Source organism: Hevea brasiliensis, chromosome 16, assembly GCF_030052815.1.
Source record: "Hevea brasiliensis isolate MT/VB/25A 57/8 chromosome 16, ASM3005281v1, whole genome shotgun sequence".
Classification (NCBI taxonomy): domain Eukaryota; kingdom Viridiplantae; phylum Streptophyta; class Magnoliopsida; order Malpighiales; family Euphorbiaceae; genus Hevea; species Hevea brasiliensis.
This window is the reverse complement of record NC_079508.1, coordinates 50975989-50997347: the sequence shown is the minus strand read 5'-3', so window position 1 is coordinate 50997347 and position 21359 is coordinate 50975989. Positions and strand designations below refer to the sequence as shown.

The 21359-nt window shown below is 34.0% G+C and overlaps 2 protein-coding genes across 2 annotated transcripts; one reads left to right on the top strand and one right to left on the bottom strand.

The window, feature by feature from the left end:
- Positions 1 to 2105: 2105 nt before the first annotated feature.
- LOC110641703 (aspartic proteinase Asp1) lies at positions 2106 to 5941 on the top strand. The gene is made up of 9 exons (XM_021793527.2): positions 2106 to 2463; positions 3484 to 3601; positions 3690 to 3916; positions 4133 to 4366; positions 4462 to 4600; positions 4694 to 4888; positions 5064 to 5136; positions 5253 to 5340; positions 5431 to 5941. The coding sequence occupies exons 1-9, from the start codon at positions 2258 to 2260 to the stop codon at positions 5567 to 5569; spliced, it is 1419 nt and encodes a 472-aa protein (XP_021649219.1). The 5' UTR covers positions 2106 to 2257; the 3' UTR covers positions 5570 to 5941.
- Positions 5554 to 21276, bottom strand: LOC110641694 (kinesin-like protein KIN-7C, mitochondrial). Its single transcript, XM_021793516.2, has 26 exons — positions 20991 to 21276; positions 20813 to 20910; positions 19978 to 20067; positions 19448 to 19500; positions 18891 to 18956; positions 18759 to 18812; positions 17622 to 17681; positions 17059 to 17137; positions 16686 to 16753; positions 16389 to 16451; positions 16184 to 16288; positions 15646 to 15750; positions 15310 to 15417; positions 15063 to 15209; positions 14634 to 14816; positions 14354 to 14524; positions 13666 to 13905; positions 12606 to 12746; positions 12353 to 12478; positions 10539 to 10589; positions 10387 to 10434; positions 10009 to 10299; positions 9107 to 9850; positions 8121 to 8210; positions 7726 to 7801; positions 5554 to 5871 (listed from the first exon to the last, which is right to left on the bottom strand). Exons 1-25 carry the CDS (start codon positions 21260 to 21262, stop codon positions 7781 to 7783), a joined length of 3474 nt encoding a protein of 1157 aa, XP_021649208.2. The 5' UTR covers positions 21263 to 21276; the 3' UTR covers positions 5554 to 5871; positions 7726 to 7780.
- Between the last annotated feature and the right edge of the window lie 83 nt (positions 21277 to 21359).

The following is a 21359-nucleotide window of genomic DNA, read 5'->3' as shown; positions in this document are numbered from 1 at the left end:
CAAATGTTAAATTTAACAGCACAAATTTTTATTGTTAAAAATATAAAATTTATTACTATAAATTTATTACAATAAAATTTGAATTGGCATTTTATAATAAAATTATGATTGTCAGAAAAAATAATTATTAATAATGACAATTATTATTATTGAAAGTTTACCAATAATAATAATAAATTATAATTTTTACAATAATCTTTTTATATTATTTATATTATAATTATACGTACATTTTATGGTAGTAGAATATGTAATTATAAAATTTTTATTACTAATTCTAATAGTGATCATAATGAAATAAAAATACTGTTAAAATAGAATTAAAATTTTAATTTATATTAGTTGTATTATTTAATTTTTTTATAAATAATATAAATATATAAAAATATTTTTATTTATTCATAAATTCTTCTTTATTTATAATTTTATATATATTTATATTTTTGTGCCCAACCTGCCTGCCTGATTTAAATGTAGTATTTCATTTTAACAAAAAGCACTCATTTGAAGTCTGACAATAGAATCCTGTTATTGAGGTGATGTTCATCCCACAGTGGATGGTGTGAGAATAAGTGCCATCAAAATTGAAGTCAACTCCAGTATGTGCATATTGGACAAATCACTTGATTTCTGGAGCAATTTGTCATTCTTCTAATCAACATGTGGATAATCCACTTTAGTGAAAATAATTTATAATTTGTTTGGCTTCTTGCAAATTTTCTTGATATTTCTCATTAATGAATTTTCAAAAGCAAGACATAAGATTACCTTTGGTAAAATATAATATAATGTAATTAATTATATAATAAAATTAATATAATAATAAATAATAATATAATATAATATAATAATTATTATATTAAATTTTAAAATAAAAATATAAATAATATAATATAATGATAATTTTTATTTTTATATTTTATTATTTATAATATTAATAATAAATTATAATAGTTACAATAATCAATAATTTAGTATTAGTGGTAGTTAAGTGACAGTAATAATAACAACAAATTAACTCACTGGACACCATAAATGAACTACACGCAAAAATGAATAGTTAAAAAAAAATATAATGTCAACAAATTTAAAAATTTAAGGATTTAAAATATAAAATACAAAATATATGAGTTTAATATAAATATGAAGTAAAATTCAGGAATAATTGAGATATTTAAAAGTAAGGAAACAATACAAATTGAGATTTTTTTTTTTTTAAGAATAGGGGAATATAATTAAGAGTTTAACAATGTGGGAGAGTTAAATTTAATAAGTTAAATTTAATAAGTTAAAAAAAAAAGAATTCACTAAATATTTATAGATAATTTTAATTTTAATTTTAATTTTTTTAAAAAAATATTAAAATATAATCATAAATCAATTTTGTAAATGCGAAAAAAAAAAAAAAATAAAGCAACAACTGTCTTAAGACCATTGCTGCAAGTTGCGTAGGTTGTCCTCTCTTATATGGCCATGTGTCACTTTTTTTTTTCTAATTTGGATCAAATCAATTTAGAAGGTTTGACCGAATCATTGGTTTCGATTCAATTTACACTTTAATTAAGGGGGAAACCAAGCTCGACCAGTCGAAAGGCCACAAGTTGGTTTACATTCGTGGAAGAGATTCAGAATCGGATCATAGGGGGTTAATTTTGATTTCAGTTTAGGAATAATTTTAATTTCAACTTGTTTTCGGTTCGATTTGAATTAAATCAATCAATTGGTTTTTCTTTCTTAAAGAAAAGGAGATTCACGGACTATTGATTCAAAGTTACAGAAAAAGAACTGAGATAGACTCTCCTCCAACATGATTTTGGTTGGAGTTTGATTTTCATCAGATAGGATTTCAAATCAAGCCAATAGATTCTATTTCGATCTTTAAAAGTGAAGAATTTTTATATGTATTCGGATGTAAATATATTTAATTTTAAATAAATTTAATCATAATTTTATAAAATATAAAATTTATAAATTAATCGAATGCACACATTTGACTGCAGTAATTCTTTCCCCTTTAAAAACACATGGATATGTCCACGTGTGCGGAACTATCGGCAGAGCCTAGTCTAGTCTAGTAGATTTTGCACTTCACTCTTCAGCTCTCTCTCTCTCTCTCTCTCTCTCTCTCTCTCTCTCTCTCTCTGTCTTTATAGATTCCTGCTCCTTTTGTGTCGGGGGCTTCTTTTTCCTTTTCTGTCCTGAAATCTTGAAACCCTTTTGGGAAACAGCTCGATTGATTTTTTAAAGGCTCGTAGATATGGAAAAGAAAAGCAAAAGAAGATTTGTATTACTGTTATCTTCAGTGTCGGCCATTTTCTTTATTGTATTGGCTGCTAATTTTCAGGGTTCTTTCTCAGCGGCTAGTCAAAAACCCACCAAGAAAAGGTCAACCAAGCCGGCGGTTGCTACTAGTTTTGTTTCCTCTCTTGTTCTTCCCGTCGCTGGAAATGTTTATCCTCTTGGGTATGTCTTTTATTACTGGAAATGCAGTTTTAATCTTTTTTCAATCTTGATTCAATTTGGTCTTTTGTCTATTGGTTCATGGTGAACCGGTCTAGGGAAGAAAATCCTGGATTCTTGTGTGATTCTTTTCTTTCTCTCGTTTTTTTCTGTTGTTTGTTTGATTGGCTATGGTCTGTTTCAATTAGTTTCCTTCTTGTCTTTTGCAACTGAATTCCATCTTTTTGATGATTTTTTTTTTTTTCACATTGAGCTGTCTTCTTTTATTGTATCATTCTGATTTGGTTATTGATTGGGCACTTGGGTGTTCCTTGTCTAAAAATAATTAAAATTAGTACTTTTGATATGTTGCATTTCAATTTCATGAATTACTCCAGTGAAAAATAATACCCATTTTTCTATTTTGTTTAGTTTCTTTGACAAATTAAAAGCTTTTTATCAACCCATTTGTCCAAAAATGATTTTCTCTTAGGATCATTCAGTCGATAGTAGAAAAATTTATTAGAGAGGAAAAAACAAGGAAATAATGAGAGTGTTACAGTGACAGACTGCTAATTAATCATGCAATTAGCCAAAAGGAAAGAGTCAATCAGGGAATAACTAAGATGACTACACAACTTGCAAGAAAACTATCTAAAGCCAAAAATTTCGGCTTTAAAATAACAGTGACAGAGTACACTGTACAAAGCAGAACAACCAGTCTCCTCATCTAAACTTCTTTTACCTTGTTACCCAAAAACATATCAAGAAATCCTCAGCTACAAAAATAGCAATTTTCTCTGAGTTGTTTCGTATTGAGTGAAGCTGTTGCTGTCATTTCCTAATTTCACTTATTGTGGCATTTAGATGAATTCATGGATTATGTTATTGATATTCAGTTTCAAAGTTGATCTTTATCCTCATCAACTCATTGTTTCCCAATGTCTGGACTAAATGTGATTCTTTTATTTATTTAGGGATTGAAAGTAGTACACTGAAGTGGAAGAATTTACATCTTTTTTATTTTTTTTTTCCATTTTGCAGGTACTATTCTGTGTCCGTGGATATAGGCAACCCGCCCAAGCATTTTGAGTTAGATATTGATACTGGCAGTGACCTTACTTGGGTCCAATGTGATGCACCTTGCACTGGTTGTACAAAGGTAAATGTGCTAGATAAGAATAACAACACTTTTAACATTTTCTCTCCATGGCCTCACCCACTGTGCGCATGAATGTTCATGTTTACAGCCTCGTGATCTCCTTTACAAGCCAAAAGACAATATAGTGCCTTGTGTTGACCCCTTATGCAGTGCCATCCACTCAGCAGGAAACTTTAAGTGCGAGTCTTCTAATGATCAATGTGATTATGAGGTCCGGTATGCTGATTACGGTTCATCTCTTGGTGTGCTGGTCTTAGACTACTTTACCCTAAGATTAATGAATGGATCTCTCCACAGACCTAAAATGGCCTTTGGGTAGGTATCAGACTTGACATCAAAGTTCACACCGCTTCAGCTTTTGATTTTGATGAAAACCCTGTTCATATAATCACTCAGATTAAACTAATAAGTAAATTAGATTCTTTAGCGGACAACTTTATTTATTTCGAGACTTGAGCAGAAATGAAAGCTTGAAACTTATTGTGCTTGTAGTTCTTTGATTAAATTGCCTGATGACTTCAATGATATTAGGTGTGGATATGATCAAAAGAATCCAGGTCCAATCCCACCACCTCCCACATCAGGGGTCCTTGGCCTTGGCAATGGCAAAACAAGCTTTGTTTCACAATTGGAAACCCTGGGTGTAATAAAGAATGTGATTGGACACTGTTTGAGCAGGGAGGGGGGAGGATTTTTATTTTTCGGAGATCAGCTTGTCCCTTCTTCAGGAATCAATTGGACACCAATAACAGGCAATTTATTGGAGTAAGAGCAATATACTCTGTGCTTTCCCATTCTCATCTTTCTTTCAGGCATGTAATTCATCTAAAATAAATCTCTTTCTTGATGTTCTTATCCAGCAAACACTACACATCAGGACCAGCAGAGCTTCTTTTTGGTGGAAAGGCTACTGGCATAAAGGGACTAGAATTGATTTTTGACAGTGGGAGCTCTTATTCTTACTTCAGTGCCCAATTGTACAAAAGCACACTTAATTTGGTGAGATATGAAAAAGCATGAGTATTTCCTTCTAGTCACCAAGTTAGATAAAGGAATTATGTTGCAGGAAATAATAACTTATTAATGTCTCAGGTAACGAAAGATCTATCTGGAAAGCCTTTAAAAGATGCACCAGAGGAGAAGGCCCTCCCTATCTGCTGGAAAGGTGCAAAACCTTTCAAATCTGTTAGTGATGTCAAGAGCTACTTCAAGCCCTTAGCACTAAGCTTTACAAAATCAAAAAATGTTCAGCTGCATTTACCACCTGAAGATTATCTTATTATCACGGTGAGTGAGGACCTATTGAATTTTATTTGCTTCCTGCGTCAAGAATATGAATGCTTAGTATACAGAGTAGGCCCATTTAGTGCCAAAACTACCAGAAAGCATACTTCTAGAATCCAATTATTTGTTTACTGCAGTTTGAACACATTCTAACAAGTAACAACCTCTTGTCTTTCAGAAAAATGGAAATGTGTGCTTGGGGATTCTAAATGGTAGTGAAGTAGGATTGGGAAACATCAACATAATTGGAGGTAAGTGATCCTAACAGAGTTACTAAAAATAAAACACTTGTATGATCAAGCTGATTGAAGTTTTCCTTTCATTAATTATGATCTAACATCCACCTTTCATGCACTTTGCTGTTCAGACATTTTTTTACAAGATAAACTGGTGATATATGACAATGATAAGCATCGGATCGGCTGGGTTCCTGCAAATTGTGACAGACTTCCGAAGTCCTGAACTATTCTCTAGTAATATTCCTTTTATGCAATTTTGCTGAAGGGCTTTCTCACTGGTGTTCTTTTGCTTATGTTTATTGACAGTGTGGACCGTGACTATAATGAAGGTTTTTGTCCAACTAATTATGGTTTCCTAGACGAGCATTGCCCATCACCATTTGCTACTGTGAAGACCAATACTGATACAAAGAACATTGCACCAAGATATAAAAGGCAAAAATAAATAGCTTGATGTCATTATAGATAGTAGATAGATACATTTGTTCAATCACATAGGTTTACAAATGTTGTTCTTTCTTCTGTGATCTGTAACCTTCACAATAGATTTAATGGGTTTGTCCCACATACATAGCATTTGTTACAAAATTATGGTAATGTCCCTAGTTCATTTCCGCTACAAGTTAGCTACCGCATTTAGGATTACAAGAAAGGTGCTACTCCCTGGCTGTTGCTTCTACTGAGAGTTATGAGAGAAGCTGGCATACATCAATTGGGTTACTTCTGTTACTGTACATTTGGTTACACCTGCATAACACCAAGAAGAGGTCAAACAGTAGAATTCGTCACATTGGAATAAATAAATAAATTCTGTTAATGATTTATGTCATCAATTACAAGATCCTAGCAATGATGAATTTTACATTGTTCTTTCAGGAACCTAGAGGACAATATGCATAAACAGTCGCATACTATTTTAACATGGATCTCCAGAATTTCCAGTCCCATCTAATGACATCTACATCTCATATCTGGGAGAAAAAGAGTTGCTTTTTGTCTCCCAAAGTTATCTTAGAAACAAGTCAAAAAGTTAATTTTCTTGGGGAGAAAAAGACTGTCATGTCACACCACTAAAAATGACCTGTTAACATCTCTGACCAACAGGTATCACATGCTTTTTTGAGTCATCTTGGTGGCAAACTGGCAATGTATAAGAGAGTAACGGAAAACAGAAAAACAACTATTATTTTCCTTTACTTACAATATTTCTGAACGCATTCCTGGATAACAAACCTAAAGGTTTTCCTAGTGACGATAAGTTTGGTAACAGCTAATTGTTGCATCAGAAAAGCCACAACCTTACTCGGTTATATTTGACAGTTTAAACAGAAGCTATGGCCTTTGCCATCTTAAAAGAGAGCAGTTAAAACATTCATCCGGAACATTTCTGATTGCACCAAGAACTTAAAAGTTCAGAAACTAAAACAAGATCACCAAGTAAATGCAACAAATGTTACAATGTCACAGCACTGACAAACCCATGTAAAAATAGCATGTGCAAATCCTCAAAAAACGATTTTACACAAGGGCATGTTCCCAAAAGCACATTGTATCAAACTGCTTCAATAACTTCATTCAATAAACTTATTGAACAATGGACAATAACAATGAGAACCTATTCCTGATCTTGGCAACACTAGATCCAGCTAAAAAGTTGCAACAACAAAAAGCTAGCATTAACAAATGCTCACATCATGGTTTAAAAATCGACAGTTATGTAACTATTACTTAAATGTTTTTTTGGCCCTTCATCACTGTTTCCCTCCTATATATAACAGCATTTTAAAATCGTAGGTTGTAATGGCCGCTACTCACATGGGCAGATAAAGGAAGGCCATTTTTGGGCAGAGGCACTTAACTTTATCCTTTCAGTTTCTATGCTTTCTCTAGGCAGCTTCTCTCAAATTTTGCAAGTGGAATTTCATTTCTTGAGCTAAGATCATCAAATAGACAAGATTTATTTGAAGTGAAAGAGAGCAAATCTACACTTATGCATTCAAACTTTTGCGAAGTGTGAATTATTTGTATTTATTGTTGGTGTTTTTGCTCATTTGATGAAGAAAATTGTTTGATTTTTGCTAGGTCAGTTGATTTCTGGAGCAATTTTCAATCATAACTAACCTGTCCATAATCTACTTTAGTCAAAATAATTTGTTTGGCTTGCAAATTATCTTAATATTTTTCACTAATGAATATTCAGAAGACATAAGATTATTTGTCAGAATCACATCCAGAAGGAGTTATACAGGCAGGATCTCTAAGATTTCTTAATTTTTCATTTTTAGTCACAAGCAGATCAATGCACTCTTTGGCTCATTCTTAACTAAGTGACATAATACATCATGCGCCTAGTGATGTTTGTTTGGCATAGGAGTGTGTAGAAAAGAGCAAACAATTCCCACTTCCTCACATATTTTGAGATGACTGGCTCAATTGGAAAGTTGAGGAAGGGCAAGATGCTCAAACTGAATCTATTTATATTCAAAGATAAAGGAAGCATTTAAAAATTTCCCATAATTCACAATGAAAAATAGGCTAGAAGAACATCATAATTCAATGCTTGGTTAGGGAAGAGGGGAAAAATCATGGATCAAGACTAACCTCAGAGGTCAGAAACTCCAGTATGGCAGGATTCAACATAATAGGTCATCGAATGTTATAAGATATGATTTGCACACTGCACAGCAAAATAACCAACTTTAGAAAATTAATGCAAAGCACTAAAATAAAGCCAAAACATCTTTTACTGTTTGCCAATGATCGTCAGACAGATATCGCTAATCAAATCGTGCACATTGTTGAAATTCATATGCTAAGAATAACCGTTTTAATTTCCAATGCAAATAGTTCTAAAACTGATAAACATCATACACTATTCATATATTATAGTTTTGATTAAAAAGCAGCCTATGAAACATATTGAAAAGAAAATCATACATTACATAATTAAAACAACAAGAAAAGTTCAATAAAGAAAAAAAAATAAAGGAATATACCTTTGCATGAGAAATTTTTGTTATAGCCTCAATATGAAAATTCTGTAGCTGCTCAAGTGCTTTGACATCCAAACCACCAATGTCTTCACCCTGACAGAAGTTTCATATTATTCTTTATTAGTACTTTCAAATTATTCTTCATTAGTTGTTTGTTTTTCTCTCCCTCACCTTTTCTTCTGCTTTCATCTGTTTTAGTTGCACTAACACGGGGGGAGTTTATGATTCATCTCAAACAGCAAAACACCAGACCATAAAATAATCAATTCCAGATAGATCTTTGATTTCAAAATAAAAAACCATAATTCAAACCTCTGGATGGCATCATACGCTTAATTAGACAATAACCACTGACAAAATTATAAAATAGACTGATGCAGGCTATAAAATGTATAGAAGTATTTAACCCATATGTAATGACTAATGAGTCAAAGTGTCAAACAGCATAGACTTATGGCATCAAATTATACATCAACTCTTAATGGAGTAGAGCAAATTTATATTTTAAGTGACTTCGCACACTGGCCTGCACTACTTCACACAAGCATAAACTCTGATACAGTACATGCACAAAGAGATATGTCCCAGTTGACAGCTAAGAAAATATAAAACAATCAGGAAAGAAGCTCACACAAGGCAAAAGTTTACTAACAAAGAAAAAGTCAGAAAGGAATCTTAAAAGCTGGAGCAGGATCACCGCGGAAAAATTTCAACTCAGGATAAATTCTCTCATCTAATTAATGAGAGAGAACAAGCCTGACCAAGCTAACAATAAAGTGAAAGAGAATATATGTGTGATTTTTCAGAGACAAGTCAAGATGCATAATAATATATATTGTCTACTCTTGCATTAGTTGAAGAGGTCCCATTACAGAATCCAATTGGCTAGCCAAAATGCAGCATAAATTTGAACATTATATTCAAATATTTTTTTTATAAAATGGCATATCCTATGTAATTTTGATAATGTTTTGTTAAAAAGTGCATACCTTTAATCTTGAAATAAGGCTTTCAAGTTCCTTGCATCTTCTTCTTTCTTTTTGATAACTGATTTTTAACTCATCTAATGTGCTTATCCCATCCTTGTTTTCACAGATTTCATCTTTGGATATTCTATTAGAATGACCATTAGATGGAAAAAATCCATTTTTAAGTCCAGATTGAGAAGTGTTAGATGAAAGGGCCCCTTCAGATGGTATATCCTCAGCATTGCAACTGGACATTCTCATCTTTGCAATCAGCACCCACATATTGGCAAGCTCATTTTCCAAATCTTCTTCACGCCATTTTGCTTCACCAAGTCTTTCCCGTAGCTCACTTTCTATTTTATCTTTCTCAGATATTACAGCTTCCAATGCCGATTCTCTTTGGCATGTTGTATTTAGTTTTTTTCGTAACTCCTCAATAAATAAACCATCTTCTTGTCTTCTTGCATGACCATCAGATCGAGCACTACTTGAATTCTGTTTGGAATCATATGAAACAGATCTCTGACAACAATTAGATCTGCAATGCACCTCCTTTGCAGCAGCCAGATCACCAGTCAGCTTTGCATTTTCATAAGAAAGCTTGGTTACTTCTTCAGCCAAGTTCCGGAGCTCAACTGCTGCAGTTGCAGCCAGTTCTTTTGCATATGTAGCTTCCTCTGCCAGTTTCTGACTTCGAATTTCAAGCCCATCATTTTCTTCAGACAACTTTACCTTCTCTTGCTTCAGATTCTCTATCTCAGCAGCCTACAAAAATATGATGGAACTCATCAGTCAAACTGATTAAAACCACCAAGGGAAAAAGAAAAATAAAGTAGCTACTAACTAATCAGCATATCCAATAATGTTCATAGCATTTTGAGCATCCATGCAAAAGATTCTAGGAAATAAAGAAGAAAATCAACCTGCTTAAGAACTTGAGAACTCAAAGGAGAATTGCCATTGAATTCTTTGGAGTCATCCTGGGAAAATATTCGATTCAAGCTCATGACACTTTTTGGCGTATTTTCATCAATAGAGTTTTCTTCACATGGCCAAATCTCATTATTCCCCCCTTGGTTCTGCCTTGGTAGCTCTTCAGAACAAGTTTTAAGTGTGTCAGATTCTGCAATTGGTGGTTGACTGTTACCCAATAATGAATTAAGCTGCTGCCTCAGAAGTAGAATTGTCTCTTGCATCTCAGTATTTTCTGCTATCTGATACAACAACCATAAGTTTTTTTTCTTTTTTTTTTTTTAAAAAAAAGTTTTGGCAAGAACAGATGATGCAATTCTGGAATCTACCTTCATCTGTAGTTGCTCCTGAAGTACCCTGTTATCTGCAGACTTAATCTTGAATACCCATCCCACAACAAAGCAGTCATCTTAGTAAAGCAGTTTAGCAATTAATATTGAAAAATCATCCTCATGGCTAACAAGTAAATAGGATAACAAACCTCAAGTTCAAAAATTTTTTCATTTAGCTGCGTAGTGAGCTTGGATAGAGCCTACAAGAGAGGATAACAATTATATTAGAAGATTAAAGTTACTCACCAAGGATGCTCCACCCAGTACAAGCATCTTACATTCCAGTCTTTGACTTTCCAATACTTGTTGTCCAACATAAAAGTCCAAAAATGGTAATTTATTCCGTTCCAGTGATTCAAAGCATAGTTACTTGGAACACAGTTCACCTAGGATTGTGGTACAGGAACACAGTACACCACTTAGATATAGTGTATGCAGAGGGTAAGCTTAGCTGATACGCCAATTTGGTTTGTGGTACATTAATTAGACTTGACTAGTATAATCCCCAAGTCTAGAAACACCAAATCAAATAATAATTTTCTTCTATTTTTTGTACTTTTTTATATTTTTTTATTATATATACGCTATATAATATTAATATTTGTAAAAAGAAAGTCTCAAAATTTATATTTTCTTTAATATATTATTAATTATTTATAAATTAAATTTAAAAACACAATAATATTTGAATATGATGAGCTTTAACTGAAATTTATCATAATAACACACTGTCTGAAGCCCATATTGTTGTTTCCTTCAGCCTTCATGCTATGCTGCAAGCCCATCTGTCCATTGCCCAAGAGGCCAAGACCAAAGACCAAGAGACCATCAAACCAAGACACGCTTAATTATAATTCTCCTTTCAGTCTTCCACTCCCAATCCATGTTACTCCTCCTCCTTCTCCTCCTCTTTGACTTTGTGCTGAGTAATTGGAATTGGTTTTCTTCATTTGGAGATCCAGATTGTGCCCCCAAGCAATTTGGGACGCAATACTCTCTTCCACCTTCTCTTTGATTTTGTGCCAAGAGATTGGAATTGGTTTGCTTCATTTGGCAATCCAGATTGCATCCCCTAGTGATTTAGGACGCAAACATCCTCCTCTTTGATTTTGCGCCAAGCAATTGGAATTGGTTTGCTTCATTTGGCAATATAGATTGCTTCCCCAAGTAATTTGGGACACAAATGTTCCGCAAATTGGAACAAGCGGCTAGGCGAACCTAGTAACTATGATTTAGAGTAGAGAATACCACTTTATCCTTATATAATAAAATCAGGGACTAAAAAGCAATGCACTGGATTATATTTGAAGAGTAGTTTGGAATCTAGGGTTTGAATTTGAGATTTTAGCTCAAGTTCCATAAACAAAGGTTTGCATTTTTAAAGAAAGAAGCACCTACAACAATTTTGAAAAGCATATTGGAAATGACAGCATCTTAGGTATTTTCAATTCAAACTTGAATAGTTTTCATCCAAATCATCCATGTACTTGAACAAATTTATTAATTTTAAAATTTAAAATCCAAATTTTCCCTCAAATCCATGAAGCCAAATGCAACCTTGGAGAATTGTTAACAAACAATAGAAGAGCAATTTTGGAAGGGAAAAAGAAACTTGGCATGATCCTTGGTGAATTCACTTATTATCTATTTGTCTTTAAGAGTTGGGCTTTTCCAAGGAAAAAAAAACTTGTAAATGCAGCACCTTCATTAATCATAAAATGAATAGTTATTTCCATCAAATTGATATGGAACTAGAGTTTAACCTGAGAACTACCGATTGAAAGGATATCTCTATAGTTTCATGCTTATAATGCTGCTTAAAATTTTTTAAAAGGATTCACCATCTATGTTAAGCTAAACTCACTCTGTGTTTTTTTTTAAACATTTCTGCTTTCCTTCGGGAATTTTTTATTTAATATAGTCATTTTAGTTTCTCAAATTTCTGCTAAAATCTATCACTTACCTGTGACAATCCAGTGCTGCTTGATTTATTTGGTGTCATCTCAACTGATCCAATCATGCGTTGCTCCAGAACATGCATCTGAAGCTTCTTTTCAGTAATTTCATCTTTTAACTTCTGCATTTGATCCTATGTCAACCAATATGACAACCAAAAACCAAATTTTGAATGCCTTAACAGAGATGAAGGTATCTATAAAGTGATACCCAAAATATTTTGACATCTAAATGAAGACAAGAAGACTACAATGTATCACCTTCAGTTGACAATCTTCAGGGTTACTACTGGCTTGCTCTGACAGTCTTTTCAGAGAACTAGTACACAATGCCACCTCCCCAGCTAACATTTTCACCTGCTCACGAAGCAGATCCATTTGATCCGTGATTGTTGTCCCAGTCTGCACAAAAGCGAGTCAGTCCTAATTAACAGTTCAAGTGCAGGGCCAATAACATGTACACTTTTTCCTTAAGAGTTAAGATACAGAACCAAATGACCTCCAAGTTTTAGCAGCTTAACAAATTGACAATATACCATATAACCACATAAATTTTCCTGCAAACCACAAAAGGACAGCAGAAAACAAAATTTTGGACTGGTACCGGCAGCCTGGATACACGAAAACAGAAGCCAACACAACTAGGGTCTGGGAAGAATGAATAAAAACCAGGATGGTAATATCCCCAACTAGAACAGGTGTGGGAATATCAAATAGCTATCCATATACTATAGGAGGCTTGGTGTTTAATAAGTCTTTGTTATAACGCTTGTGATGACATATTTACCCTTGGTTTTGTAAATATTTTCACCTTTTTTTCTTTAATTTTATTTTATATCACTTTGATTAGATTAATTTGGTCTAAAAAAGCAAAGGACAGTGATAATATGAAGTTTTTATATTATTAATAGGATTTAAAACTTGTTATAATATTTCTGTCACTTATAAAGTCAAAATTAGGTTTAATATTAAAAATTATTATAATATTTCCATGCATTCATTAATAAAGTCAAAATTAAGTTTAATTATTACAAGAGAGAGAGAGAGAGAGAGAGAGAGAGAGAGAGAGAATTCAAATAGCTAGCCTGTGCAAGGCATATGCTTACTCAACTAGTTAACAAGAAAAGGAAAGCAGCTACTAGAAGTCAACTTAACACCAATGTAAAGTTTGTGTTATAAGGCTCTTTAGTTTGAATGGCAAGAACATACCAGAGCTAGACTTTCTAGGCTATGATTAACCCTCACTGATTACAAAAAAATAAACAACTAGTATATTACAGCATTTAAGCACTACTTAAGTAATGGTTAGAATTTCTCTTACCGGAGGCAATTGGTGACCACCAACAGCGGCACTAAACAAGTCACCTGCTTGGTTTCTTTCTGGAAACGAGTCAATGAGCACAGAATCGTCTCCTCTTCGACTGATTGATATTCTCCGTCCATCCTTTGTATCACTAAACATGACTCTATTTTGTGATGATTTAGAACAAGATGCAGGTGATCCACCAGCAGAGCTCCCACTATCAGCACTTGGTGATGACCTAACCAGATTTTCGGGCTTCTGTACAAGAGATTATTTAAATCCTTAAATGAGTTAAAGAGTTGTTGAAGGGGCATTAAGAAGAAATCATGCCTGAGAATGAAGATTTACATTCTCTTGCATAGGAGAGGAACAATTACACCGATTCATTAACTATAGCACCTCATGTAACAAATTGATCATGTCAAATAATTTTAGTTCAGAACCAATGCAGGGATTCTCTAAGCTACTAACTTGCCAAGAACTCAGAGAATGAGTAGAAAGTAGATGCTGCCTGGTTTAGTCAATGTATGTAAAAGAAAATTAGAAAGGAAATGTAGCTTTAGGAAACTAGGGAAAAAAAAGTGTATATACCAATAAATTATAAAATATGATTCTTTCTTGACAACCAATATAACACAAATAAACCAAGTTCAATTTCAAAAATCATGTCAATGCAAAAAGGCACCTTATCAAGTATATGACTTACTCTTGGTTTAAACCAGCCAAGCATCCCCCGCCTCCTGTTCCTTTTGTAATCATTCACCAACTCATCTAGATTGGTGATATCATCCCCTTTGTCAGCCGAAAGCTCAGAAGCATAGCTTCCAGCATCTTCTTCAGTCATATATTCTCGTTTCCTATCTGGTAAATATGCTAACTGCATAAACAACAGAATCAATCATGAATACTTAAACTTCCACCTAAACTGTTGAACACCAGGAAATTATTTTTTATGAAAAGTAAGCTTAAAACAATGAATTATCAACCTCATCTTCCCCAAAAGAATGTCTTCGCCTGTGACCGGGCCTTTCTGGAAGGCTTGATTGCATTGAGTTCTTGGTGGAAACCAAGATAAGTTTTGTCAACCGTTGAATTCTTCCCATTAAAGCTGCCTTGGCTTGCTCCTCTTCTTCCAATCTTGACTGTAATTTGACCTGACCAGCTTCCAACTTTGACACCAGAAGAAATTATATATTAGGAAGTGAAAAACAATACTCCGACAGAATCCACAGGAACCTAAAAGGCATGCTAAGTTTTATTTATTGAATATTTTATATTTAACGTGACATCTTTGTTAGGGAAAAAATGGATTCTAAACATAAGCCACAAGAAGTAATTGATTTCACTTAAAGCCAAGGTAATGAATGAATAAGAAAGCATTCTAATTTCTAATAGAAATGATTAAATGCACCAACCTGAAGCTTCAAATTAACCAAATCCTCCTGGGTAGATGCAGCCATATAAGGATTTTCCATTAGCCCACGCTTTAATTGCTGAAGTTCTTGCTTTAAGGAGGAAATTTCCTTCTGATACTTTTTTATGAGAGACTTCTCATCCATAATCTAAATAATACAACATTTCAAGAAATGAAAAAAAAAAGTACAAAAAGTAAGCTTCTCAAAATTAATAACAACTCAAATAGTTAGTGAACCCAACATTCACCTTATTCTGAGAAGCCTTGATTTCCACATGCTTGCTTCTGTGTGCAAACTTCAATGTGTTGTGTGTCTCTTCACTATTGCTAGAGGCAGGTGTCACGGTGCAAATAAGCTGTCCATAAGATTTTGAGAATGAAACTTAAAATAAATGCAATAGTATGCAACTTAATAATAATGACAAAAACAAAATAGTGACAGTAACAAAATTATCCCTAAGCACAAAAAAGAACAAAAAAGAGAGTAAACACAATAACAACAACAACAACAACAATGTAGAGTAGCAGCAGAAAGGCAACAATTATATATATACCAAGAATTTGAAGTAGCCTATTTAACTTACAGAGATCCGCCCATGACCGCTGAGGGATGACTGCAATAAACGTGTGAGTTTTGAATCCCGGTATGGAATATGAGTTGATTTTCCATCTGTTAGTTTAGAGATCACCTGCAAAGAGAAGCAGCAACAAGTCAAAATATCCAAAACTTTGTGTTCACACTAAGCAACTATAGGGAACAGATTAGAAAGAATTGGCAAGAGAAAGATCCCCAGCTCTAATGAAAGTCATTTACACACCCATAATGAAGAAATCCTCAATTTCATGCCCTGAAAAGTTTTACAAGTCTCGCTACAGTCAAATTAATTCAGTTTTAGTGTCCAAATTGGTTTTGGTATTCATCCTTAAATGATTAACAGTAGCACAAAGCAACCCACATAATAGTGAACTGAAAACAATAAATTAAACATAAATAATTCCTGTCAAATGGGATTTCAAACAAAGAACAAAAGCAAAAATCCAATTAAAAGATTAAAATGGTTTCAATATATGTTACACATGAAATTGAAAAGAACAAGACAGATAAGCAGAGCAACATCTTACTGTGCCAAGAGTGAGTAAGCTTTTGTTTATGTATGAACCCTCTTTTCTCCGCAATCCAGTTGTTTCAGTTTTAGAACTTTCAGATCCTGCAAGGTCAATTAAGTTCTGCAAGAAATTTTAGTTGTATAGTTCAGCATCAGATTGCAACAAACAGTAAAATTTTATTAAAAAAAAATCAGAAAATAGAGCCAGAAACAGGAATTACCAACTGAGACAAGGTTACATCTTCTTCCCCTTCATTTTCTCCACGTGGACTGCTTTCAATAGTCTAAAATGCAACAATATATTTAGTGTAGAAAAACAAAAGCTATGAAAAACTAAAAAGCCAACAAACAAGGGCCAATTGGTCAATCAAACCTCTCAGGAATAGATAATAGAAATGGCCCATCTGTCTAGCTTTACAAGGTTTAGCTCAAGTTTGTACAGGCTTTTTCATACAGAAAGTCAGAAACAGAACTATGATTTTTCAGACCTTCATATTCTGAAAATAAAAAATACATACCAAGGTGAATATAGTGTGGCTACGACTGCTTAGAAGATTGAAATTATTAGAACCCACATGCCTATGCTCTGCAACAATATCAGAACAAAAATGTTGAGAGGCACACAAATGCTCAAACAAGAAATGTCTGTATTGGGGTTAGAACAATATAAAAAGACAGGTTGATACATATGCATAATGATGTCCCATAGCTAAGAATTTCAGGGATTAAACATAATGTGTGCATGGATACAAACATGTATATAGCAAATGCACAAGGCCATACTTCAAGAAACATAGTAAATGAAGTGTGTTAAATGAAACAGGGAATGTGAAAACAGCAGCTAGTGTACCCAAGAAGTATTTCTATATGTAAGTATTAGAAAGCATATACCTTCTCCAGATGCTATCAAGGAAAGAGCATGTGCAGGTGATAAAACAACTTCTTCTTTGATTCCCTCAACATAGGTTCCCTGCCAGTACAACAATGAGCACATTCAGATAACAAGATTTCAAATACCTACCAACTCAAGATCACTTTGCTGTCCAAAAGTCTAATATTGCAGATGCTCCAAACAATGCTCAATGCTTAAAATATAATAACCATCTCCTATTAGACATATTCAAATAAAGGTTTACTTCCAAGAGCATATTCATCTCTACAGTATAATCCTGTTTGCAAATCTAATTTTTGCTTTGCAATTTTTGACAGATTTAAGCGACTATCCTCCAGTCATTCCCAGACATCACCAACCATTTAGGATATACAACTGTATGCTCCGACATTGAAAACTTTACATAAAGCTCTCAAGGTAAACAAACCTTGAAGCATTGAATATGGAGAAAATGGAATATACATACATATATATATATATATATATATATATATATATACACACACACATATATATATACATATATCACTGTATAACTATACTAAATCTTAAAAATAAGCACCTGCACATCCTCTCGTATTCTTAGGTTTTGCCCTGTTGGATCAAGCAAATCATTGATGACCTGGGAGGAGAAAGGGAAAAAGAAAGTTATTAACAGCAGGTACCTCTCATAATGACACAAAAATTAATTTATATTGATTATTGGAACTTCAGATTTATATTTCACAGAGATAGTTGAAAGGAAAAACAATGAACTATCTGCCCAACTTAAAGCTACTGACATGAAACATTCACATAGGTAAAATAAGCAATAAAAATAATTCACAGAAAATTATAACTTGTGCCTTTACTTTAATCGGTGATAATGAAAAATTCTATTGATACATGAGAGGATAGTGCAATGCAATAAAAGAAAACAAATGAAAGAGTTGAGCACCAAAATAGAAAGTCAGCAGCATTTTTACAAGTATCATCAAGCACACATATGGGAGAACTAAAATTATAAGTGAAATTATAAATAAAAACCAAAGTAAAAGCACCCATACCCTCCTTCCTATTTTAGCAAATATTAAGAGAGAAGGATCTTGTAAATGCCAAGGAAGAACAAGTGAATCAATAATGGCCCTACTCGCTTTTACGTTGTCCACAGGTCCACAGTAAACAAGGCCAAACCATCTCAAATACCATCCCTCGATTTGTCCTCAATTGGTGCTACCTCCACCTTGCAACAAATACACCCCAAATTTTATCCAATTCATTCTTGCATTTACACATATGCATAATGTTCCTTCTTAGCAATACTTTCACTTCCCTGTACTCATTCCCACAAAGAATAGAGTTTAGCAGAGGCTTTACAAAATTTACCTATTAGTATAATGGTTACTTCATGATCACTTAATTCAATCATACTCTCCATTTCAATCATTCTGCTTTGGTTTTATGGCGATATCTTCTTCGATATTACCCTCTTCATCATAAAACTAAATTTAGGAAGCAAGTATTTGATTTACAAAAGAAAAGAATTTTCATTTCTCTTTAAACATGGTAGAAAACAGAAAACATAGGTAATGGTCACGTCATGTGTAGAATGCCTTTGAGATAATTAGACTCAATAACAATGTCTCAGACCTTTCTAGAAAGGGCATTTCCATGCACATTACATTTACCATCCATAGAAGCTGTAGAAAGTGCGACTCACCTCATTATAGATTTCTAAATATGAAACACGAAGAAGAAATTCCCGTCCAGGTGTCTGAAATATCACTCCCAAGGTCAGTCTTTGCTAAAAAATTTGTTTAATTTATAATCAATAAGAATACTAATCCACTACCTCCTGTATAATTCCAAACACATCTTTTACTGCCAATGGAATAATCCCAGGTGACTTTTGCTCTCCCTGAAATACAGAAATGAAAAGGTTCAAGCATAGAAATGAAAAGACTCAAGCACGCAACTGAGTAGTTTGCAAACATTAAGAGATAATGTAAACAATTGACCAAAACCAACATACATAAAAACAATAGATCAACCAATTATGTGGCCCATGGTCTTATTAGATGCTATCTTGTACTGACAGGTCAACATAATTTCATAACAACCATTCAAATGGAGGGACCAAGGTTATGCATTCCATTTTTCTATTTTCAGAAATTTCCTTTAGCGTTGGTTACAACTATAGAAGACACAAGTAGAAAAATAATGCGGGACTTGACTTCATTGGCTCAAACTCTCAGTGGGTATCAAAACATCAACCTCAGGCAGCTAGCCATCAGCATCAGCAAGGCTCACTAGCACTAAAACATATTGTCGTGAGACAAACTGCCATAATACCAGGACAAATAAGACAGTTGAAATTTCCAAACAAATGATCTCCATTTAACAACTTACATGCATTGTATGAGTCTTCCCACTACTAGTGACACCATATGCAAACACAGTACCTGCATTATAAAAATATTACTGAGATTTGAGAGAAAGGGAGAAAATATTGCATATACATTTAGCCATGTGTCACAAATGAGCATCTAATATTAGATGCTAATATTAAATGCTGAATATCCACACATAAATCTTTATCCCTTATCCAAGTACCAGAAGCAACTAGCCATTGAAAAATCAACTAACCAAAATTGGGCAAATCATCATACCAGTTTACCCCACAATATGCCACACAATAACCAGTACCATTTCCATATTTCCTATCTAATCTTGAAATCAAATTGAAAAACAGCAATGTTAAAAGTGAAATTGGAAGACACCTTCTACGTGTAAACAAATAAATGATCAACATATAAGCTACTCATTTCATTTGCCAGCTGAAGTTCAAAGACCCTTCCAAGGATCCACAGTTCCCCAGTCACTTAAATTCCCTCAATATACAGAAAGTATAATTATGGGGAAAAAAAAATTGTAATTACCATTGATCCCTTGCATGGCACCGCTAACAACATGCTGTGCAGCAACATCATAAACATGGCGAGTTGTTGTAGCAGGACCAAACACTCTATCTGCAATGGAAAAAGCACATTTCTATGAGCAATTTAATAGACAAGTCCACACAATATTCCAAAGTTTTTTTTTTTAAATAAAAAACTTTCAATCATAAAAAATGACCTTCAATTATGTCTGTGAGTGTGATACTACTATAATTTCATGTGAAATAAAATCGTTTCATTTCCAAGCTTTACATCCAATATTATATAGTATCTTTGAAAACTAAAATAGCTACCAATATTACCAAATAGCTATAAATATAAAATCTGGCAAATAAAAATCAAATAATATAATCATATGATAAGGCTACAAAATACTCAAAATAGAACCAATAGGCTAGTTTTTGAAAAATGTAGAATATAAATATTAGACGTTTGCTTTACAGTCATACTGCCATTGTGATCTGAAATACTGTTCCTATTTTAACAGCCCTCTCTCCTAGTCTTCCTAAAATGCAGTTTCAACGCGAACCATTTTTGTAATATTATTAAAAAAGGGGCCGAAACTCCAGAACTGAGCATGACATGAAGCAAACAGCTCAATATCCAATGTTTACCTCCTAAAAATGACAATTTCAAGGCGAGAGCATTTTCATAAGCAATCAAAATGGTGCGTAAAACATTTTTTAAGGCAAACAAAAGACTACCCTCCCTGGACAGAAAACTAATCATTACATTGTCTTAAACTTATTAACAAGCAACTTAAAGGCAATGCACTAGCACGCACACAGGCACATTCATAAAAATATATAGTGCTAACCAAAACCGTAAGCAATTGAAGGATTGTTCTCGTTCCTCACTGTATGCTCCCCATCAGCATACCACGCTATCTCGTCCCCTTTATTAATCTCCCTAGCACTGCCCACACACAAACACCATCACTCATCAGCAACAGCCAAACAAGTCAAACTGAATGAAGTACACAATTTTCACACTACCTGAGAGGACGGAACCTAACAGTAACCGTCACATTTTCCTTAGCCTTGCTGGGTTCGGGCCGGTCGAGGGCCTGAGCCGTCGGACTTAGACCTGAACTAACAGGAGTGCCCGAAATCCTTGAGGGAGGCCTAGACGACGTCGTTGATGAAGGAGTTGACGGCCGTCCAGTGGATTTCGAGGCCGCCAGCGGCAGCGGCTGGGCAGGCGACTTGCGGGAGCGGAACGGCGAGATGGCCGAGGACCGGTGGGTCCTACTAGAAGTGGAAAACATGAAGGAGAGGAGAGGAGAGAGATAGAAACAAGGAAGGGTTTAGCTTTGCTTAGAGAGAGAAATGGAGTCAGGAGGTAGTCACATGGCCGGCCAGGGG